Source organism: Pithys albifrons, chromosome 7, assembly GCF_047495875.1.
Source record: "Pithys albifrons albifrons isolate INPA30051 chromosome 7, PitAlb_v1, whole genome shotgun sequence".
Lineage (NCBI taxonomy): Eukaryota > Metazoa > Chordata > Aves > Passeriformes > Thamnophilidae > Pithys > Pithys albifrons.
The window spans coordinates 21,424,506-21,442,854 of record NC_092464.1 but is presented as its reverse complement, the minus strand read 5'-3'; the positions used below and the strand labels follow the sequence as shown (position 1 = coordinate 21,442,854).

Genomic DNA, 18,349 nt, shown 5'->3' with positions numbered 1-18,349 from the left:
AATCTAACCCAGGAAAATTCTGAGGCTAAGGAACCTGGAGGCTTGTAAGGATCTGAAACTCACTTTCTTGAAAAACTCTTTATTCTGAGGGGATTGGATCACAACATTGGAACATGTAGCATGAATATAGTCATGTTTACTCTGATGAGCTGAAGGGTCCTGCAGAATGAGGTTTCTTTAAGCTGAACCCTATTTTACCTTGTTGGGGTAAGTATGAATAACCCAAGCACAGCTGACCCCGCTGTTGTACCGATGGCTGTTTGGATTATTAGGGTAACTGAAATTCCCCCTGGAGCCTGAGAGGTATCCTCCACAAACTGCAGAAAGAGATAGAAAATTAAAGGGGTTACTTTGCACCATCGTTATGCAGACTTACAGAAAACCTAACTTTCTTGCATAGCTTTGGCTTCTTACACATTAAAACCATACGTGAAAGATAATTCTATAAAAGATTCTTCGGGATTTCCTCTAAAGTGCATTAACATCTCAAAAATGAGCAAAATTATTCCCTGAGAGAAAAGTAGTTCCTGGAAAAAGAACAAGGAATTTCAGCTGGAATATGTGGATACTGCCAAAAGATCTTGATTCTGTCCCAGGACAGTGTTCATAAACTGCTTGTCTTCTGGAAGGCTACCATTAGATCAAGTCTTTAAATTTTTCCCTGTGGTGAAATAACATTTTGAAGATAACTTGATGTAAAATTATCTTTCTCAGTAGTGTTGCATCCTAGGAGTTAACTAACTGTGCAAATTTTTATTGTCCCATTTACTCTTCTGATCAGATTTGTGGGCCTGACAATACCTCTTATACCACAGTCTCTTCTCACACTGAACTGTTCAATGTACGGGTGCTGTGAACAGGGAATCCCAAACAGCTACAGAAAAATTTTTGTAAAGAAGCCAAAATACAATGCACACATAGGTAGTGTACAACAAGCAGTTGCAGTTGAACTGATGCTAAAGAAACAGTCAATTTTCAGCAAAATGTTTTGTTTCAACAAGTGATGAAGAGAATATAATTTTGTTTGAAGTGCCTATCTAAAACCTCTCACCATTTCTCAATCAGATTCAAAACTATCTCGTCAAAAATGTATGTTTTTCCTTGATTAGAAACTAAGAGAACAGTTGGTACATTACAATTTCTTACTGGATAAAAACTAGTTTTCTATCCCTTCATTATGAAAGGTTAAAAATCCATTTTGTTTCCATGTGAACTTCATAATAAAACATTACTGGTTAGATACATAAGGAAAACAGAAAAGACCCTGAAGTAGCTCTGAAATAGAGTGGATTTCACAGGGGATCAGTGGAAGTTTTACATTCTGTGTTCTGTGAAAATTTAATCTGCTTTCCTCACAGCAACCTGCAATAAAAATGAGCCATCTGACAGACAGTTGCCAGAGTGAAACTCACTGGAATACTGTCCTGACCTTGCTTAATTAAAATTAATGGGGGGGAAAAAAAGCTCAAACAAAGAGAAAAAGTGATATTAAGAAGAAATGTTAAAGGCAGGACCTTGCAGTCACTCTATAAAACTCAGAGTCCCTTATTCTCATGGCTAACATTTATTTCAGTGTATTTCTGTTTGAAAACCTTTTCTGGCTTTTCCTCTTGACTAAAAATGTCGGGACCTCTCAGCTTTGCAACAAATGAAATAGTTCATACGAAAGAGAAACATCAATATATTCTCTTGTCCTTCTTATATCGGATCCAGGCCACTTTCTCAGGATCAGAGATCTGATTTTCAGATGCTTGGCATCTAGCCAAGGGCAGTGGCCTGCAGATCAGTTTCACTGTTGCACTCCCACTGCTGACCAGAGCAGTGACACACAAAGCTGTACCTTGCTGGGCAGTCTGGCACTGAGGTCCTGTCCAGGCGCTGGTGCACTCGCAGGAGTAGCCATTGATCCCATCGGTGCAGTTCCCCCCATTCTGGCATGGGTTGCTCAGGCATTCATCAATGTTCTCCGTACAATTAGGGCCTGTCCAGCCCGCGTTACACACACAGAAATAGCCAGAGATCATTGCCTACAGGTATAAGCAGATCAAATAAACTTATTGTGCCTGAATCACCTAAAGGAATCAGTATAATCACAGGAAATACTGATAGTTACACTTATTTTATGAGAAGATATTGGAGGAAAGAAATCACAGAATCAAAGAATTTGCTGAGTTGGAAGAGACCCATAAGAAACCATGAGTTTGACTCCTGGCCCTGCACAGGACCATCTCCAAGAGTCACACCATGTGCCTGACAATATCATCCAAACATTTGAACTCTGTCAGGCTTGGTGCTGTGACAACTTCCCTGGGGAGACTGTTCCAGTGCCCAATCACCCACTGTGTGGAAAACCTCTTTCTAATATCCAAACGAAACCATCCCTGAGAAAACTTCAAGCCATTCCCTCAGGTCTTGTCACTGGTCACCACAGAGAACGATCAGTGTCTACCCGTCCTCTTCCCCTCATGAGGAAGTTGCAGACTGGGATGAGGTGTCCCCTCAGTGTTTGGCCTTTGATGGTCACTGATGAATACCAAAGTAAACCTAAAGCCTAATCAGATTATCTAGCTTTTTGAGTTTTTACTATTTAATTATTTCTTTGAAAGGATCTTTCAAATCACTTTCTAAAAAGTCAAAGTTTGTATTACCTTAGCCATTCAGAAAACCGTTGGCTTGATTTCAGTCAATCAAATCATCTAAACATTATAAATAGCAAGTCAGGATAACTGGTTTATAAATCAGTTCTCTCAAGCCATTTCTGACAGAAGTCTGCACTGCAGTTATGTGAGCTGTTAACTTTCATTTTCAGCCTGAAGAGTGTTAAATGGGAACAATTTCATTGCCTTTTCTGCATTATCCCTTATTCTGTATGTCTCTTTCCCATTTCTGTTGTCTCAACCTTTACTATTTCTCCTTATAACCAAGTCTTACCTTATATTTCTTGTTTTATAGACATAACCTTTACAGGTAAAACAGAACACCGTATTTCAAGGCATATGCTAAAACCCCATCTTTGATGACATACAATCAATGTACTACATCCTCTATTTTCTTTTGTATTCTATATTCATGTCTTCTGTGTCCCAAACAGAGATTTTCAGTATGATGGAAGAGGATTTTGATGTGTATTTAGGACTCCAAATCTTGATTTAGAGGGTGAAAATTTGTTTTCTGATCTGCATTGCCTGATATTTAATTAACCTTACATTTTCTCTGTCATTATGCTCGCCAAATATAGCTCTGCTTTTCCTCTATTTTATTAGATGCTTCTGTAGCCCCATTATTGAAGTATCTGACTGTGTTATTATCTTTTGGTAGTCATTTTTATCAATGATTGCTACTGCTGTATGTTAGGATATACTTAGGGGAAGATGTCATATTTTTAATAGATTGACTGAAGCGAATAGTTTCAAATAGTCAGGAAACATAGATTAGATATGGCCACAAAAGACCCTTTAAATATCTGAGTGAAGATACAATAGGTACCTGTAGAATGGAGAGCAAGGAATGCTGGTAAGAAGTGGAGTGGAGGCGTGAGCATCATCACATTTCATGCAGAAAATGCAAAAGGAGTTAGGCAACACACCATAGAAACATTTAGCTTGGAAAAGATCCTTAAGAGCATCAAACTCCATTGTTAACCTAACACTGCCAAATTCTTATCATATGCCCCATTCTCCCTGTCCCTTCAAGGACAATCAAAAGAGGATATCTGCAGACCAGTGGAGATGACAAGATTCTACTGGAACAACAAATTTAGTATTTGTGACCATTTTGCAAAAATCATCATCATAAATATCCTCCACAACAAAATCCCCAGGTCTACAGTACGTATTTTTCCTGAGCACAATACACCTCACTGAGGAAGCCAAAAACCCTTCACAGGATTCCTGTGGACAAACTAAATAGTCACTGTGCATGAGAATGAATTCACACCACTGATCAGTTTAGGACCAAAACACTTGATTACTGACAGAAGTGCAACCAATTCCCTTAAAGCACCCTTTCCATATCCATATAAATATCCTGAGACTCCAGGGGTGCTCTCACAAGACCAGACTAGAAACACATAACTATACCAGATATTAACAGTCTGATGGTCAGCAGAGGTACTGGTTTTGTTATCATAGGTAATTCTTCCATGATCCAAGGTGGTAAACTACTTCCCTGTCACACCAGGGGAAGTCATTCATCAGTTCTCCCCCAACAGCATTAGTATTCCATCACTATCCTGGGCTACCAGACACAATTTCTCATGTCAATTTAGTGCCAAGATTACTGTCCCTACTTTTACACACAAAGAAATTGGCTTGTGTGCCCTGAAACTCTGTTTTCCCCACGTATATCCACTGATTTTGCACTCCACACTGACCTTGACTCATTTCCATTAGTATGTCTGTACTCAGCCTTCAATCTCACCAGTCTCCCTGAGCTACTGGTTATAACAATGCAACGTTGTCACTAACAGTGAGGACCTGCCCAGCACTTACCAAACACTGCCCATTTGCACAAGGGTTTTGTAGCTGACAGATGTTACTGAGAGGAGAGCACCCATTCAGCCCATATCCACTTCCAGTGTAACCAGATGGGCAGGAACAAAATGGCATTAGCCCTTGGAAGATAAGACAAGATACAGAAGGTAATTCAGTCCTTGTTACAATGACAATACCATGACCATAAATGTCCTTGACATTATATTTTATGTAATTCTAACTGATTTGATCTTTTGACACCTTCCCTGGTCAATGCCTGGTTTGATCCTAGAAAGATCTCTAGTGTTGTTTTGCTAAGGGTACCTTAGAGTACAAGGTCACCTTCATGGGAAGTGGTATTATGGAAAGGAGAATAGTAAAAGCAGCTGTATAATTGGAAAACCACATCAAAGAGAAATGGTGAAGGTCTACACACTTCTAGATAAAGTCTTATCTTTGGTGGAGCCTAAATCTACTTCTGTCTGTGTTTGTGGAAATGCCTGCTTTAGCTAACCTGCCTGTAAATTCTTTTGGGTGAGGCAAACTGGCAGTGGAGAAGGGGCTACAATCTAGGTATGTTGCTTAAAAGTGGATTCACCTTAACCAGACCCTCCTTGAGATTTACCCTGGTGTTACAGTTTTTAAGAGGCATCATACCTGGACCTGAGGTACAAGTAGCCAAAGGATGGCACCCTCCATTATTTATTGAACAGATATCAACTTGGGTGCATCTTTGTCCATCTCCCTCATAACCTGTTCAGAAGTAAATCTTTGTTAGTCTGCAACAAACCGTGTTCTTTGAGAATTGACAGCAAAACAATCAACTGGTGAGCAAAACACTAATTTATGGTGTAAAAACAGTCTTTTGCAGTTAAAAAGTTGAGATAATCAGTGAAGTAAAACCTGCATATTTATTGTAGTTTCTGCATTGCAGGAATGGATTCTCATTGTAACAAAGAGCTTTCATAGCCGTAGAAAGAAAGATATATTAGTGTTTGCCAAATATATGTAAAGTCAGTGAGACCATAGAAGGCCATGTCTCTCAGCCACCATGTGCTGCCCTCTTACACATCTGCACCCAGTCAGCCTCAGTCACATCCAGGCTTCCTGTTACATGCCAGAGCTGTCCTTGGGTCTCAAACACAACACTCAGTTCCTCTTGGGAGGAACCAAAGGACTGCAGCACAACTCTGTGTGGTCAGAGCTGATGCCACCATGACTTGACTGAGGCCACATTTCCAGCACGGTAATAGCCCTTCAGCGCTCAATAACTGAGAGTCTTCACTACCCGCACACCATTGTCATTTACGTAACAATCAAAAGGTCAATTAGAAAGACTTTTTTCCTGGTAGTATTTCTAGTGTTGATAACATGCATTTTAGGAGGCATTTTAAATCATAAACCATAAATTATAGAGACATAAGTTGCAACTTCCACTGCTTGACCTGTATTGCAATGGAAATTCTGCCTACTTAGACAGCATTCAGAGCATGACAATGATCAAAGCCTCTTTTATGACAGACAATACAACTGATTTATGGCACACAGGATACTCTTTCAATTAATACAGACAATGAAATTACTATCATGATTATGCAATCCTTGTTTCCTATTAATGATTTTGTTAAGGAAGTACTTCATCAAATCAAGACTCTAACACTGAAAAGGGCTACTATGGACAAGAGAAATGCATTTCAGTGGATCATCTTTAGAGGCATACTCTTTACAATGTTCATTAATAGCTGAAGCAGTTTGAATATACTTGGGCTCTGCATTCTAAATTACAGTATTGTAATGTGCACGTGATACTTTCTATAAAACCAATATTCATCTTCCTAAATCTAACACAAAACAGAATCAAGTGTGTTGAATTTATCATCTTTTAAGCCCTTCCCTAGTATATCAACAAAAAATTCATTTTACCTGGTGGACAGAGCCCACATCGGAAAGATCCAATTGTGTTGATACATTGAACCATTGGTGCTGTTGAGCAGCCTCCATTATTACTTGCACATTCATCAATGTCTTGGCAACTATAGCCATTTCCTTGCCAGCCTAAAAAGCAGCACAGAAAGGACATGAAAATAGAAAATGACTGACCTTTTGGTTTTTCCTTTCGCCAACTCTTTTCATAGAGTACAAAAATACAATTTCTGAACTTCACTTCATTAACACAAGAGAAGACCTGCCCCTCTCATAACTGATGAAAATTAATACCAGTGTGCAAATTAGGTTACAAACAAAACCGGGTGGAGATGTGTGTGCAAGAATGTTTTATTTTAACTGTTCTAGATATTGCAGAATCAAACACACTTTTAGCTAAAGAGGAGGCAGTTCTGGTCCAGTGCATGTTTGTACAATCTGCAGCAAGGTTTTATTGTAACTGGTTAAATACTTCAAAAGGTTTCCCACAGACACCACCTGCCCAACTCAGGAAGAGGAATCATAGGCTATACAGTTTGAGGGGACAACCAGATTCTTATATTGCCTTAGGGCAGTAAGCATACAGATATTGAAAGTACTGCAGACCTGCTACATGAAGGTGAAAGGACATAACGGACATGAACATACTTATGGACATGAAGGTACTTCAGACCTATTTAGATGCTCAGTTTAGGATGGGATAAATCATGCATTAGACTCCACTGCCTGCATTAGCTAGATAAGACATAACCTGCAGGCTTTTATTCTCTAGAATACAGATCATTTCATGGAATTACTCTCATCTTGGTCCTGTGTCTTTGTTTATGACACATGGGCAGTAGTACTTACTGCCACCCCATCCCACCTGAGAGCTCAGAGTGACGTGATACCTGTGGGGCAGGGATCACAGGAATAGGAGCCTGGAGTGTTGTGGCACTGCACAAGTGGATCCTGTGAACATGGATGATCAGGGAGGCTGCATTCATCTATATCAGCACTGCAGGCAGGGCTGCCAGGAGGGGACATCCAGCCAGTGTCACAGACACAGCGATACTTGGGCTGCCACAGAAAACATAACATGACATATTCAAGATATTTAAAATTGCCAAGAAGAAGGGAGGAGGAGTTAATTTTATAAAATGATTTTCAATCTATAGCAAGAAAGCTTTCGGAGCATTACATCTCTTTTATAAGTTGCATTGGTAGTTTTCTCCATCTATTTCTTTCTCTGAACTTACCTATTTAGAATATAGAAGCAACTCAGGCACATTCATTACATTCATAAAAGAAATCTGTAATTTACCCCAAAGCTCTCAGAGAAAATGAAGATCAGTTATGAGCTGTACACAAACATAACTGAAAGTCATCAACTTGCTTTTTAACCAGGGTTTTTAACTTAATCAGCATAAGTAACCTGAAATCATCTTGGCTGTTTACTTTTAATCAAACTATTCAGTAATCGATGCAATGTGCAGCACTGACATTAAATTGCAAATATATGTTTTCTTTTAGGAAAAGAGTTTTCTCTCTAGTAAACTTTACTAATGACCAGATTTCAGCATATATCTAGCTTTGGTCCAATTAAAGCTAATGGGAGCTTTATTGTTGACTGTCACAGGAGCAGACACTGTTAAGCCAACACTGAAACATTTTGAAAAGCTTTCTCTATAAAAAGTGGGCAGAAAATCAATGATGAGTTGTGAAACTTCTGCAAATTAAGCAAAGAAATAATTTTAGACCGTAGCGCAAAAAATATGTGCAGTTGTACAGGAGTATTACAGAGCACAAGCTTGGCTAGGTAGTTTTGGAGGGCTGCTCTGAGTGGAAAGAGCCAAAGGCAGCTTATTGCATGTATCCCTTTGGAGTGCACATCCTGTACCCGGATTATTGCCCAGATGGAATGAGCTGGTTTGCTTCAGAAGAGCACTCAAATGGGTGCTAGTAACCACCCAGTGCAGACACTTGGAAGGACTGGGCCTGGAGTCAGAGACCACGTCCAGCTACAGTGAGGAGCACTGAAGATGAGCAGCAGCCACCCAGTCGCCATGCAGCTCTGGCAGCTTCCAGACACTGGCAATAATGTTCCACTGGTATGCCTTTTCCCAGGAAGAAAAAGATTCATGATGTTTGTCCTTCTTAATCATTTAAGAAGTAAAATATTCTAGCAACTTAGAACTCCCCAAATAATGAACAGTCAAAATACTATATTTCAAATAAGACTCTGACTTATTCAAAGAATATTCCCAAGTTCCTGGGTGTAGTAGTAGATTTAATACTATGACAAGTACTTTTAACAAGACACAAGACATTTTTGATTCTTTCTGCTGTCCCTGGGACAACAGAGAGGTTAGGTTACATTGTATAGTAGCATTTCTTGCTGTTTTTCAGCAGATGTGTGCACAACACAGTTTTGTGGTGCTCAGCATTATTTATTGCTTACTCATGCTGTGCTATATAATGAGATTCATACATTGTTCCTTACCCTGTCAGGCTGATCCCTTTCTTCATCTATGCAGAGGCCATGCACACAGAGGACCTCAGATCCTCTCTGGCAGTCATCAAACTTCAAGGCACAGTGAGGCCCATAGGTTTCTGGAGTACAGGAGCATCTAATGGTGAAAGTGAACAGAAAAATCAAAATTATGTCTTTCTAGAGCTGTTAAGGATTGTATATTGCCATAACCAGAGATCATTCTCCACTCTATGGGATGTTCCTTACAAAATATATCTATTCAGCTATATTGACAATCCCATTAATAATCATGTACAGAGACAAGGCTTCTGTTCAGCAGTAACTCGAGAATCTTGTATATATCTATGACTGTCTGGGCTTTTGGGCAAATCTACAGTCTTTTGTTACACTCAAAAGCATAAACCCAGAAAAAAAGAAATGTCTAACATGAGACTTAAACAGAATAAGAGCCTGGAAAACCCACTTCAATCAAAGAGCACCTAGACTTTCCACTGGACTTTATGACCCTCACATGATGTCAAGTGCATAAAATCCTACCTCCGGCAATTTGCAGAAATGCCATGTCTGGCCTGTTCCAGAAAGTGGGGTACCTTCACACTCACACAACAAGGGCCAGCTGCTGAGTCAGCAGCAGTGCAGCTTTTATGTAAGTGTGGTGGACAAGAGGTGGCATTTGGGGCTGATGAGATGGGAAAAATGAAGTAGTGGGTTGAAGGAAGGCCTCCTGCTGGGAGGACCTGTCTTGAAAGCTGCCAGTTGCATCACATTGTTATTTATAGGGAAGACCTTACTTACAGCATTGTGGTGACATACGCAGTGGAACTGAAATTGGGAACTTCTAAGGTATCGGGTAATGTTTCCCTTTTCTCTGGCTCTTTATTTCCACATAGACCAAATCTGAGACTCTGAAATATAACTGAAAGGCATCTAAACCTACAGAAAACCTATCAAATCACTACTTTCTTATTAAAATGGCAGTGAGACTGTCATTTAGATGCAATTTGTATGCTGTGATGTCTGCACCTCACAAGAGACATATGGCATGTATACACCCTTCTTGGATTGCTTTTAAGCTGACTAAAGAAAATCCTCTATAAAAGCATTTCTCTGCAGAATTTGAATGGAGTATTTCAGTGAATCTGATATGGACCTTGGAGCAATTTATATACAATAAGCTGCTGCCGTTCCTGCCACCATATCACATCCTCAGTGGAAAAAGCAGTTTGATAAGCCAGTTGCAGGTAACTAAAACCTAAAAACTAAAAGGATAAGCAACCCCTGTGAATTTAGGCTTCAAAAACTCACAACAGCTTAATGCTTAACTGCAGTCGGCAGTACTGCAAGACAACATGTTCATTACTGTAAGAGACAGCAGACAGACCGATACCATCTCATCAGTGCAGCAGCTCAGCCTGGGCAAGCACAGAGGCAACAGGTCAGGGAACCAAATGACTTTTCTATGTTCAAAGTACATTCAGAGCTTCATGTTTAAGTCCAAAGAGTGCAAGGCAATATGACCATCTCCAAAGGAAACTGCACTGCCTCCAGCCTAGTCTGGCAAAGGTTAATCTGCTACCCATCTGAAGTTTCTCAGAGAATAGCTTCAAGAAGTAGGTCACACTGCAAGGCACTTCAGTCAAATTGCAATGCTCTGCTGCTCAGCACTGCCCTGGAGTTATCACAAGGCTGGTGGCATGTTGTGATGATGGCCCTGTTATTTTGGTTCTGACACAGAAGTCTGATAGACTTGGGGACTCCCACAGCCTGTCATCCAACTGATGTAATGTCCCTTAAGAGGTTATGACTGAGGAAGGTTCTTCCTGCATATCTGCTCTTTTTCCTAACACTTCAGTGCTATTCTGAATTACAGGAAAAGCATGTGGGTAAAAATCTGAATAGGGAGTGAAGACTGCATTATGTTCCGTTTCATCCTACCTAATTCAGTACTGCCCATCACCAGGTGTTAACTGTGGGGATTGCAGAAAGTCAGTTATTACCCTCTTCTTTACCTGCAGTCTATGCTGGTGTGTATAATTACCAGAGCAGGAGTGGGGTGATTTGGGTTGCTGGGTCCCTGAAAGCTTAGCAGCAATGTCTTTGCAGTTTTTGGAAAGCGACAAGTCACGCTCTACATGGAGATGGATTTAGCATCTGGGGAGCACCCAGAAATGAGTAAGACAATATGTGAAGGGAGACTGAAGGCAGTACAATGGATTTAGGGCAGAATTATATAATAATCCTGAGGATGTAATGCAAAAGCAGTAATATTAAGACTTGGATGGCTTATGAAGAAATCTTAGGTCATTTCAGGAAGCACTGATTCGGCAAGTATCAAAGAGGGCAGGAATTACGTTGGGGAAGAATCTTGCAGGTGTAGTGACTGTACTAACACAATGAAAACACTTGCAAGAAAGGCAGACAGTTTATCCTCTCAAATCTTATTTTAGTCACACACCTGTAGAGCATTTCTCTGAGCAGAGTAAGAAACAAACAAAGGCAGACTGTCTTGTGTTTTGTTTCCTTGACAAATATCCGTGTTGGGGACAACTACAGACAAGATAGAAACATCCTTTAAAATCAAACAAAAGCTTACTGGAAGCATCATGCACCAGAGACACCTTAGCAGACTCTGTGTTAATGCTGAAGTTTGAGGACCCTGCAGGAGACCTTCCCATGTGTGAGGTTCTTCCAAGAACTGACAATACAATATAAGCTAGCATTATGCCAAGCAAATATTTGTGGGGGCTAAGATTTGCATGCTGAAGCAGGAGAAAAAATGCTTCCCAGAAAGCTGTGGCTTATTTTTCCAGTCTACTTGTTTCCATTGCACAGGGATAGCTTTGTATTATATCTGAAAGTTATTTATTTACCAGATTATTTGACATTTTAGAAACTAAGACAGAAAGTTCAGGCTGGCTTGCCCTGTAAGCAAGTGTATGTTTCCTAAGGAGTTGGGCACAGCTGGAGAAAGATGCTCCAGGGGCCTCATGCCTATGGGGCCTGACACACAGGCAGCCCAGGCACCCTGTGGGCCAGTTGGCTGCAGATCTCATTTCTCATTCCCTTATGCCTGGCAGTGCTGTGCATTCCTTGCTCTGCTGCTGTCTCAGCAGTGCCTGTATTTCTGGAGGGGATGAAGGCATTTCGCAGAACTGTTTCTGATTTCACAGAATATTCTGAGTTGGAAGGAACCCACCAGGATCACCACATCCAACTCATAAGTGAATGGCCCATATGGGGATTGAACCATGACCTTGGTGTTATTAGCACCATGCTCTAACCAACTGAGTGTGCTGGGAATGACAGTGATCAAGGACGCCCATATATTTGGAGATTTCCAACAAATCAAAGCCTTTTCTGGACCAAAGCTGTTCACCTCCTTCATCTCCTCACTCCCCTTGATCTCAAGGTGTAGGTGATAACAGAGGGATGGCAACATGGCTGCGCTAGGTGGGATGTTGGTGAGTGCTGGTTACAGCTGCATGCTGCATCTCACCACCTCAGCTACATCCCACGGTGCAGTAAATTTCCAATAAAGCAGCTGCACCTATAACAGGGGGGTGGGTCACTGGAGCCAGTCTTCAATTTGCAGCCTTCTTTCCTGGCATAGCTGTGTGATTGATCTGGTTCCTGCTGCTCTTTTTGTGTCAAAGCAGGCAATGGCTTTGGAGGGCCTTCTGTATCTGCAGTGGGCTTGGTGTATGGTATATTCAATATTTTATATATTCTCAGACTGCAAGGAATTATAGTGCATAGATACTAAACATTTATTTCTACAACTTGTGCTGCAACTGTGATAAGGGATACAAAAATAGCAGAATATTCTACTCAGGATACTTCTGTCTAGTTTTGAGAAGTTACCTGTAGTTGCCTGGTGTGTTCACACAAGTGGCTCCATTCTGGCAGCCTAATGCTGTTCCAGCAAAAATCTGGCATTCATCAACATCCACTGAGCACAGAGGACCCTAAGATGAAATGAAAAACCAGTTTATTTTCCAAATAACTGAGAAACTAGGTAAACCATGAAGCCAATGTTTAATATAATTTTCAAAAATACACAAACCATGTGCTGTTATCAACACAGCTTCCCTTATGAAACATAATAACAAACTATTTTTCAGCTGTGTTTCTGTGACCCTTGTTATCAGTCAGATGGGGATAAAATATTTTAGATGTAGAAAGCATATGAACAGCACATTATTGCCATGCCCCTACTTTCCAACTAGTAAAATGCTCAGAAAAATTTCTTTCAAATTGTTCAGGAAAACACATCCATTTTGACCCAAATCTTGTTGAGATAACTCTCAAGTTGAAGGCCTCAGAAAAGAAGATATAACTTTTCCTCTCTAGTGCATTTAACACCACCAATAAAGCACTTGCGAGTAAAGGCTCTGGATTTTAAAAAGTCAGAATGTCATTGATTACTTACACCCCCATTCATCTTACTTGTTTGAGATTGAATAAACATCCATCCCTTCCCCCATTCTCTCCCTATCCATGTGTAAGGTCAACAGCAAAGCATGCAGTTCAGTTCACGGCTCAGCAAATCCCAGAGACTAATTCTCTCCTGTGGGAACTGCCAAGAATCACTGACTTCAGGGGCCATTGCCTGCATTTAACAGAGCAGGGTCTGGCCCAATGGTTTGGGTTTCTTTTTATTTTCATACATATTGATATTGTTGAGAAGCAAATGTATTGCTGTCTAACCAAAGAATGAGTGATTCTGCTGCTTTGCTGTTCAGTATATCTCACTCTACCCTGAGCAACCTTAAAATGCTACACTTCATCACAATTACACTAAGCTATATGTAGTCTTACAGTAAAATACACACTCCAGACTCAAGGAGGCAAAAGACTCACCTGCCAGTTGCTGGGACAGAGGCAAAAGAAACCATCCAGTGAGTTTACACAGGTCCCTGAGTTCTTACAGGGATTACTACTGCAGGCTCTCCTCTGGATAGCCTGAAACCCATGAAAAGAGCAAAAAATGAGCTTTCTGCTTAGCTGGTGTTCCATTAGCATTTATTTTCAAGACAAACTTTTTTTGTTGTTGTTTGTTGTTTTTTTGTGGTTTTTTTGTTTGTTACATTCTTTTTGGGGTCCCCCATCCCATTTTTTCAGCAGGGTTGATTTGTAAATGTTTTGAGCTGTTTTACTTATCCCTGTACAAAATAATGGCACTATGATTGTTCATATACAGAATGACAAGCCCTGTAAAAAGTAAATATTAATAGAGACTGTTCCTCAGTACCAGTCTGTAACTCTAGATGGAGGGTTATCTTGTCTTTTTGATTCCACGAGTGACTCATCTGACAACAGCTTTTATTGGCACCTGTAGGTGTGGCTTGTCACAAGCTCACTGGAGAAACAGGCAACAGTTGAAAATTAGCTAATTTCAGTACAAAAAAAAAACAGTTTGAATTTTCTGGTCTTTGTCTTGATCAGAGAAAGGTTTAATTCTGCTTGGTATTCTAGTTGATGTACTTGAGTGTTCAATTGTTTCTCCTTTAAGAAATGCAGGCTCCTGTACAGTTAATATTTTGCAAGAAGGCATTTCACCTCCTCCACAAATCCTGGTGCTCTTTTTTAGCTTTCTGTTACCAAAATAAGTTTTCCTGAGGAATGCATGAGATGAAATAAATCATTTAGCTATTTAATCACTTGATTCACTTGAGGCTGGGATTATCATTTCTGATCTCTAGTTTGCTTCCCATTTACTTACCTGCTCTAAGCTTTGAAGCTTGTTATCAAGACTCATGATCTGCAAAAGAAATGCAAATTACATTGTGCTTGCTATGAAAGTGACCACAGAAGTAAGTGCAGGAGGCCAGTAGGCTAACAAAATATTTTCCTTTCAGAAAAGAAAATATTTGGTATGAGAAACCAGGTGACAGCTTCAAGTCAGGCCCCATTCACTGAGATTTTGGTGGCTCAGACTGTTCAGAAAATGACAGTTTAAGTATGTCCCACCTTGGATCCAAAAGGCAAGACTCAGACTTGCAAAGATGTGTTTAGGTGCTCAGCACTAAGAGTGTGAACATTCCTGTGGGACTGTTTGGGTCCTTGTATGCCTACAAAGGACAAAGGTCTGGGAGAGTAAGCCAAAAGCCAGGAAAAGGATCACCATAACCCAGTGGTTTGTAGACACAAACAGCAACCTGACACTGAATCAAGGAACATGATAGATATGTATTAGCACAACTTTCCTGAAGGAAGGTCTCCCAGGCTACAAAATATTTTCCTACAAGGAACTTATGGAAACACTGTACCAAAAGAAACTGAAATCAGCCAATGGTTTCAAAATTTCTGTTGGAGAAAATTTTTCAGGAGCAAGGAAGACACAAAACTACTACTGCCTAAGTCTTTTTTTTTTTCCCATTGCAAACCCTGAAAGCCCATTTCACCTTTGGAATGGAATGTCTGTGCAACAACTATAATGATACATACGGTCCATTTCCAGAATTTAGTAGGATTACACTTCCATAAATATTAGAGCATATAGTCTACAGAGATGTTGACAATGAATCAAAGAAGAATCTCAGTAACTGGCAGTTACTGGGGAGATTTACAGAAATATTTTCATTGTCTCCAGATTTTTTGAATAAGTATCTCAAAATTAAACACAGACTCCAAGCTGATGTTAAATACGGACTCTGCTTCAGTTCCCTGAACTGGGGTCTAGAAAAACTAAAATGAATCAGATTGTTTAATGTTAGTGTGGGGAACAGAAATCTGGGAATGCTGGAGGAGGATTGCATGAAGGTATGGCTCACCTTGGAGGTCAGCAGGGCAACCTGCTGGGACACATTCTGAGAGGCACCATGGGCTTTTTTAAGTTCTTGAATCTCTATGTTACTCTCTTTCACCTGAAGTTAAACAACAGAGGTAATGTGAAGCAAACTTTGCTTTTTCAAAAGCTTAGTTAAGTTTTGCCCTTGCATAACTTCATTATTATAAAGTTCACTTAAATACAGAGAGCTTTGTTACGTACACAATTTAATCTTTTGATTATCTTCTGTAATGACATGATTACTTTACAAGTCTGCAATAGCTTACTTTCATATTAGACTACTGATATAGGTAATACCAATCATACAAAACACATCAAACACTTGAAAAGAAAATTTAACTATTTATGTACAAACCTGAAAATTGCAATATATTAAAGAATAGTAACTATATCACCTGACTAAAAAAGTCTGCAAGGTCTTCTTCATTAATTTTCACTTTCCCCAGAGGTCCAGTCCTAAATTCAATATTTTTGCTGGAGCCAGCATGGAACACTAAATTTCCCTGCTCTGAGGACAAACGAGGCCTGTTTTATTATGGAGAGAAAAAAAAAGAAAGAGATCATTTAGTTACACATAACTGCCACAGAGTATGTAAAAAAGACCTGAAGTAAAGCCATTCTGTTCCCATTATCAGCACTTAGACGAGACCATATGAACAAAAGCAACGGTACTTACTGTTCATCAGAAGTGGTTCTTTTTTGCCTCTTTTTTTCATGGTGGTTTAATTCACAGCTCAATCCGGTAAGTAATAACACAACTAAAAGCACAGGAGCAGGAGCAGCCCAAAGCATTGCTCTCCTCCAGCTGTCCTGTGTTTGAAGTGAAACCTCCAGTTTCTGAGCTGTTGTGAGCCCAGGTGCCCTTTGCCCTCCTTGTTCACAAGGTGCCCATTCTGTTGCCTTGTCTTACAAGGGTGAACTTTATCTCAGATATCTTAATTAAAGATTGACAGCGTGCAAATCCTCTAGACATTAAATGCATTTTTCTCTTTTTGTCTTTTGGTTTCAGGAGCTTTGAGAGATCATTGATTGAAATCGGGCTGTATTTTACCAGTATACCTTTGGCCTTTGTACAGCTGAGCACCCCAGTGTCCCCAAGCACCGTGTAAGCCGCAGGTGGTTACTGCAGAAATGGCTCACTTTCCCACATGCTGCACCACAGGCGTGAAGGGAAGATTATTTGGTAGCGCTAAAGGACTTAAATTGTTACAAAAAAGTAAAAAAACACCCAACACCACATATAAAACCTACAGTGACTGGCAAGGAATATTTGTATTGAAAGAGAAGCTTCCAGTCAGTAATTTATTGGTAAAAATGAAAAACAAGTTAAGCAGTACCAACAAAGCATCCCATGGATTACAAGAGCAAAATACAATTTTCACCAAATATGGTTGCTCTGACTCAAGGGTCACTCAGACCCCAAATGCTGAGGCCCAGGCTGTTGCTCCTGAAAGCCCTGACAGAGTCCATGTCCCACCCCCTCTTTGCTTTTGCCAGAGTCTCCATATTCCTCTTGCATAAGACTTTGCTGTGCTTTCTTCTTCATACTTAGAGGAGCTCTGCGTATCTTTTCCTTCCTCATGCCAGGAACTTCCTGAACCTTCAGGCCCAGCACTATTCTTTTTGATTTTTCTTTTTACTTAGTAGATAACTTATTCATGTTGCTTACATTTCAAAATTCTACTGAGAAGAAAAGAGAAGCAGTTGTAGCTGCTCTTGCTAAAAGATAACAGCAGTCACCACTTACTTTAAGCTCCAGACCTTTCTGGAGGCCATGGAGTTCCTGCACTTCCTAACCCTGCCCAGCCTTTCTTTCTGCTATACTTTGCACTTGTCAGCTACAGATGGACCTGCCCTGAACCTGAGGGGTTGAATGAACTCTACAGCTTTCACAGATGGAAGCATTAAAAGGTCAAAGCAACCTGTGAAGAAATTAGATGTGGTGACAAAAAATATTAATGTCACCCCCAAAAGCAACAGATGTAGACTGTAAACAGAAATGTGAAGCCAGAACAGCTAATGTGGTGCTGCTGCAGATAATAAACTTATCTTTGCTATGAATAACAATAATGCCCAAGATTATATCAGCTGTATCCAACCACTTCCACTATTTCCTGCTGTTTGCATAAAAACTAGATTTTTATTATATTTTACTATCTGTGTTTTCAGAAACTTACCTTGAAATTCTGAACAGCATCAGCCTGCTGGCCACTTTGCTTGTGCTCGCACAGACTGTGGTGCAAGTAACCCAACAGTCACTGTTGCTGCCTAGGGATCTGAAGGGCATGGTCCATCCCATGCACCTACTGGTGTGGTAGCAGCAGCTCAGCCCTCTGGATGTTCACTTGCTCTGCAGCAGCCTGCAGCCTCCAGAAGACTATCGCCTGTTCCTGCCAGAACAGAGGAAAAGAAGGAGAAATTTCCATGTGTTTGTTGTCCTTTACCATCATAGGGGATAGTGTATAAAAATACAGAATTGTATCCTCAGTTACGGAGATATCACTGCTACGTTCAGTCCAAAGGAGCTATGATATTTTGCAACAACTGAGAATCTGTCCCTCCACCTTGTTCTATTTACTGTTACATTTTTTGCTCTGAAACTTCTGTTCAGGAATAGAAAAGCATAAACAAATTATCAATGTTTCTATTCAGTCAGCTGGACACCTTCTGCCTCTGGGTAACCTGCTACTG

At 40.3% G+C, this 18,349-nt stretch overlaps 1 protein-coding gene across 1 annotated transcript in view; it reads right to left on the bottom strand.

The window, feature by feature from the left end:
• CUBN (cubilin) overlaps positions 1 to 16,486 on the bottom strand; it is a 140,806-nt gene extending 124,320 nt beyond the window's left edge. The window contains exons 1-13 of the mRNA XM_071560397.1: positions 16,335 to 16,486; positions 16,054 to 16,183; positions 15,642 to 15,734; positions 14,591 to 14,629; positions 13,729 to 13,830; positions 12,730 to 12,833; positions 8,878 to 9,004; positions 7,286 to 7,454; positions 6,396 to 6,527; positions 5,130 to 5,225; positions 4,491 to 4,612; positions 1,841 to 2,027; positions 199 to 317 (exon numbers count right to left, since the gene is read on the bottom strand). Coding sequence (XP_071416498.1) covers positions 199 to 317; positions 1,841 to 2,027; positions 4,491 to 4,612; positions 5,130 to 5,225; positions 6,396 to 6,527; positions 7,286 to 7,454; positions 8,878 to 9,004; positions 12,730 to 12,833; positions 13,729 to 13,830; positions 14,591 to 14,629; positions 15,642 to 15,734; positions 16,054 to 16,183; positions 16,335 to 16,450 — 1,536 coding nt within the window. The 5' untranslated portion in view covers positions 16,451 to 16,486. The remainder of the gene's footprint in view (positions 1 to 198; positions 318 to 1,840; positions 2,028 to 4,490; positions 4,613 to 5,129; positions 5,226 to 6,395; positions 6,528 to 7,285; positions 7,455 to 8,877; positions 9,005 to 12,729; positions 12,834 to 13,728; positions 13,831 to 14,590; positions 14,630 to 15,641; positions 15,735 to 16,053; positions 16,184 to 16,334) is intronic.
• Between the last annotated feature and the right edge of the window lie 1,863 nt (positions 16,487 to 18,349).